The sequence below is a fragment of the Anopheles nili genome, chromosome 3 (assembly GCF_943737925.1).
Source record: "Anopheles nili chromosome 3, idAnoNiliSN_F5_01, whole genome shotgun sequence".
Lineage (NCBI taxonomy): Eukaryota > Metazoa > Arthropoda > Insecta > Diptera > Culicidae > Anopheles > Anopheles nili.
In genome coordinates this window covers 73254297-73259765 of record NC_071292.1, presented here as the reverse complement: position 1 = coordinate 73259765, position 5469 = coordinate 73254297, and the positions used below count along the sequence as shown (strand labels likewise).

The 5469-nt window shown below is 47.5% G+C and overlaps 1 protein-coding gene across 1 annotated transcript; it reads left to right on the top strand.

Moving 5' to 3' along the window:
* Window positions 1–3153: 3153 nt before the first annotated feature.
* LOC128725036 (nuclear pore complex protein DDB_G0274915-like) lies at window positions 3154–4520 on the top strand. The gene is made up of 2 exons (XM_053818755.1): window positions 3154–4146; window positions 4218–4520. Exons 1-2 carry the CDS (start codon window positions 3154–3156, stop codon window positions 4518–4520), a joined length of 1296 nt encoding a protein of 431 aa, XP_053674730.1.
* Window positions 4521–5469: the final 949 nt, after the last annotated feature.

The following is a 5469-nucleotide window of genomic DNA, read 5'->3' as shown; positions in this document are numbered from 1 at the left end:
GGGGACGGGTGGCTTCGCATTGTGGCCGTTAATAGTGGAACCGAGCTGGCTGTGGCCGAGCTGGCGGACACATGAGGCAGCCTGCTTCCTTTTTGGGATGCTGGCGTGGCGAGGACGCCGCAATCGCTGAAGTCACTGTAATCCGCCTTCCTTCGCGCACACTCATACATACATACATACCTGTACATAAAGATTCCGGCGCAAATTCCGCCGACAGCGCATCCTTTTTCCCTTCGCGCCGTTGGCGGTTGCATTCCGTTTCATTCCCGGGAATAGCAGTCTCCACGGCACACCAAACGAACGTCCATCAAGATTCGCGGATTGTTGTAGGCAAAAGTCGCGGATACGAATGAGTTTGAGAGTTTCTATTTGGGTAACTTTGTAACTTTGTAAGCGAAAGAACCAAAAACTTAACGTGTGTTACTTAAATGTATCCAAAATAATTACTGACTCCTTCTTTGTCGCCGCATTTATGTCTCTTTTCAACCGATTCTTCCTCACCGATGTGTCCTGCCCATGCCGGTTCCATGGCAGTTTCATGTGGTCACATAACACTTGGGTGTAAATCGATCTTGCTTACTGAAAGGTATATTTTTAAGATGTATCTATCCCTATCTGCGATGAGGTTTGTGCGAGTGTCCTTTTCTCCTCTCTTCTCAACCCCCCCCCCCCCTCCCCTTCAATGTGTGTTCAAGTTAAGTTCCTGAATTCTTCCCTATTTCGGTGCTCGAAGAGCGTCTGCTATCACTGGGAATCGAAGATTGTACAGCTGCCATTGATGAAGGATTTGCAGCCCAGCGCCTTCCAAATTTTGTGCAACCGTGCGTGTGCGTGTGTGTATGTGTTTGTGCGTTAGTCTGTTAGTCTTGTGTTTGCGTATGTGTTAAGAAAGTGATCACTTTGCGTGTAAATTATTATTTATGTTCTACAGTCAAGTGCGTTCATGTGAACGAGAGACTTAGTGGCTAGTGGGGTTTGTTAGTTTGTTTTATTTTTAAATATTATTTTACTGTTCTAGATGCAAACAAAAACTTAAAGGGGAAAATGGCAAGTAAGGGGGTGGGTGTTCGACAACTGCAACGTTGCTGAGAGAGGGGTGACAGAAACTGTGAGAAATCCATTTTCTGGTCTGTGCAATACAGTGCTCTGAGTGAATGGTTTAAATAGCCATCGGCCGATTCTAGATCGACCTTGGCTGCGCGTTCAATCACAACCACCATAACAAGGACGGTGTTAAGATTTAATTCTTAAAATCTTACAAGCAGATCCTTGTGCAGCTATTAAGTCCACCACAGTTTAGCTCTTTGTAGCAGACAGGCTACCCGGCTGTTTTCTTCCTCTCGTGGCCGTGGAAAGTACTATTAAAAAGGGAAACAAAAAATGTAATAAAGTAAAATGGTACCATGCGCCCCCTGAGCTGCAATTTCAATTGAGGTGGTTTCGAGCAGCAACTGAGACGGATGTACTAAAAGTAGTGCTAATTCCTAGAGCATAGTAGCGAAAAATGGAAACCATCGACCAGAGGTCGGTCGAGATGGGCCGAACGTCAAAATGGAACATGTGTATAATATGACAAAACCACGAAAAGTAAATAATATTTTTGTTAACTCTTTTTTAGCAGTTTGTACGTGTATATTTGTGGGGATAGGGCGCGACACGTTGTAATGTGCCGTATGGGGCGATCATTCGCATGTACATCGTGCTAGATTTAGAGCAAATCAAGTCCTAACCGTCGTCGGCGTTCAAATTTCGCTGCATCGATAGGTGCACCTAGGTCGTAGTGCGAAAGGTAGAACTTAAACTTAAAAGCAAAACACAGCAAACAAAAATCTTACAAAAACCCAACAATTCGAATGGTGTTTTGATTGAAACAATTAACTCATGCAGGTGATCATTGAATTTCAACTAACAATAGCGAACAGAAAAATCAACACAACACAAAATCACACATACACATACTCACTTGGTAGATAAAGATAAGCAGCAGTAAAATGTAAAAGAAAACACATGAACATTCTCACAGAGGAATGCGAATCGAATCATCAGACAAATGTACAACATACAGACGCAAAGATGGCGACAGAATCGAAGAATCATGAAAACAGGATAGCAAAATATCACTGGTGTACACAATGATGTGAGGAATCGATGTGACATTCGTGCACAATCGACAACTCATAGGGTTAACTTTGGAAGATTATAAAACAAACATGAAAACAAATTGTGAAACGCGTCAGCGAACGGGCAAGGCAAAATCATTGGCAGATAAACTAAGTAAAATAAGTAATCGCGTCTGACAAGCAGCAGCAGTGTAAAGAAGGCAAAATGGCTACATCCATTAATAAGTTTACTGTAATATTAAAGTAAAGAAAAATTTCTGCTAGAACGTTCGACGGTTTGTGTGGATCGCAACAAACGCACCTGAAATCGGGCAGTAGAAGAGGTGCACAGTCAAGAACGCGATCGGATGGAAGTCAGCGGAAGAAATAGACTAAACAAATCCAACCCACAACTGCATCGCCACACCGAGCTGGCAAACATATGTACAGGCTGGTCGGGTGGTGATTAGCTGTTTGGGGGCGGTACTGTAAGGGATGAAGCAATGTACTGGAACAAGCAACACAAGCAAAAGCGAATAGATGGAGCAGTAGCATTAACTGTTAAGATCAGCCCGAGATGCCACGTCGGCAGCGTCCAGTGGATCGCGTGCGCATGCGCTCTCGGGAACCCAAACGGCCATTTGTATCAGGTGTTTGAGAAACATGTACACAAACTTCCTTTCCCTTTACAATTACCAACACACATACACTGGAACTAAATTCTGAAAAGTAAAAAAAACGAGAAAAAAAAACAAACCTACTGCACACGGAACAAAATGAGAAACATGTTCTGTGACAAATAAGTATTTACTTATGTGAGTAATCTAAATAAATTGATGAACGATGACCAAGCGTTGTTATTGCTTTTCATAGGGTGCTGGGGCTCGATTTCATTGGTATATGTAACAGTTTCATCGCTTCATTTTCATCACGTAGGGTTGAAACATCCTTTTTTTCGTTTGTTCCGCGGTGTGGGCTTAAGCTTTTGGATCTCAGAAATGATGTCCTTTTATTTTTTTGTGTTCGTTTTTCCGCAGTGGCCGATAGAGCACGGATGGCGCTTGGATTGGTGACGGCCCAATCTTCCTCCTCGACGTCCTCAGGTAGTGGCGCGTCGGAATCGAGCGGGATCAGCAGACTTGGAAGTGGTGAGCAGTCAACGCCACCGAGTTCAACCGCAGCCGATGGTGGTCACATTGTCAGTGCCGTGGCAAAACGCGGTCGCTTGCTCATCCGCCAACAGCGCATCAAGAAGGAAAGCGATTCCTCCGCTACGGGACAGCAAGAGTACGAACCGGATACGCCATCGGACGATAGCCCGACGACGCAATATGGGCACCAGCATCTTCTGACCGTGCCATCACCCCATCGCTTCGAACGCCAGGTGTCCGAACCGATCTTGCCTCTGTCCTCGTCGATATCCGTCATCGGTGGCACGAGCAGTGGCAGTCCCGGTGGTGGTGTATCCGGCGAGGTTGGCCGTCAAGGCTCGACTGATCGGCCTCATGGTCACCTACTATCGGTGCCTACCCAGCAAGCGTACCTGGTGAAGCAGCACTCGCATCCATTATTACCGAGCCAAACATCCTCCAGCAGTGGCGTTGGCCATGGAGGCACTGCTCCGTCGTTTCACTCGATGCAATCGTACACTCTGCAGCGGCAGCTCTCTCATCCTGGCACGGGTCAAATCGGCAGCTCGACTCCACTCACGTTGGTGACGAGTAGCAGTGGCTCCACGCACTACCTTACTCCGTCGTCGTCGTTGAAGACGGACTCCGATGAGGAGGGAGGCAGCATCCCGATCGTAACGGCCAGCGCCGTTCCGACGATTCAGCTGCAATCGAGCATTGAGCGAACGAGTGCCAGCCCGACGGTGGTCATCGTTCCAGTGGACCACGCCACACAACCTGTAGCCGGTGGCAATGGTATGAGTGGATCCATCAACACCAGCGAGCAGCCGGTAAACACCGTCACGATAACGTCTGCCCTGGCCAGCACCATCCGTATCAAGGGCGAAGAATTGGCTCGGTCGATATCAACTCCATTGGTAAGGATCGCAAAAGGCGCAAAGACCTTTCGGACTATCTACATTGGTTGTGTTTTTTCCTCTTTTTGTAGACTTCTTCCCGTTCCTCCGACATACCGGGACTAGACAATCCGCGGTCGAGCCACTGTCCGGTAGTGCGCGAAGGGCCTGCCCTCGGTTGCAACTTCTGTTGGAACACGATCGACGCTCACGGGCGCATCTTGCGGCGCAAAACCAAGTACCACTGTCCGGAATGCCAGACGAACCTGTGCATCGTGCCGTGCTTCCAGGAGTACCACGAGCGTCAATCGGCGGAAAACCCTACACCGACGAATGACAGCGGCGGTGGGACGAAATCGAACCTGCGGCATTACTCTAAGTCAGGGTCGATGTAAGCGGCCTACTGCTCTGGTGAGATGATCCAGGACACAGATTTCAATTGGTACAAAATGGTGCAATCGCGTTGGTTGTTTTTGTTTTTGAACGCGCCCCACCTGAAAGACGGGCATGTGACCTTTTTGGGAGAGCGCAGTGAGGCCGTTTGCGCGCTGTCTGTCCTTTTCTGCGGAAAGGAACAAATGCAGCGCGAGCCTTGGCTCTCGGCAAATCCCGCGGTATTTACCCCAACACATTTGTCTGTTTCGCGTTAGATGTATCGTATTGAAACTCGATGTTTTAACGATGACAACCTAATGGTTTGGAATAGGCGGAAAGCAGCGTTGTAGTTTTATGCATAAATTTGTACGGCGGGTTCACGAACACGCACTTTAAGGTGTCCCCGTTTGTGGCGTTTACGACATAAGCGTAGTAGGCTTAGTGGAGATGCACTGTAGATCAAAATCACAATCTGTCCGACTACGGCTACTATGACCGATTGGTTCTACAGCTGCGAACGCAGATCACCGATCTGCCATATTGTGTCAACGTTTCCATCCGATATGCGGCTAGCGATCGTGTTCCGACACTGAGGAGAGCACGCGCCAGGAAAGCACGTGCTCATCGCCACGCGGCTTATCGATGTATGTACGCTTATACTCAAAATATCATTGTCACTTGCTGGGAGAAGTTACCATTTACCGCAGTTGATGCTTGGAAGCTCACCCGGTGGGGTTTCCCTACGCCAAGTAGAGTAAGACTACGTTAGCTTAGAACAAGCGTGGACGACGGTTCAACGGCACTCACAGTAACTAGCCAGTAGCATTGAATGTGCATTCATATCTCGTTACAAACAAAAACAGGTGGGGTATTTTTTGCAGTTAGATGTAACAACGTAAAAAGAGCACCTGAATAAGCGATTTCCCCCATCTGTGAGGAGTATCCGACTCGGCAATTCCGACAATTTGT

Bases quoted from the DNA above. Each gene is read 5' to 3' on its own strand.
- LOC128725036 (XM_053818755.1), top strand. From the start codon at position 3,154: ATGGCGCTTGGATTGGTGACGGCCCAATCTTCCTCCTCGACGTCCTCA. The intron at 4,147-4,217 runs GTAAGGATCGCA...CTCTTTTTGTAG, and splicing joins GGTCGATATCAACTCCATTG to ACTTCTTCCCGTTCCTCCGA.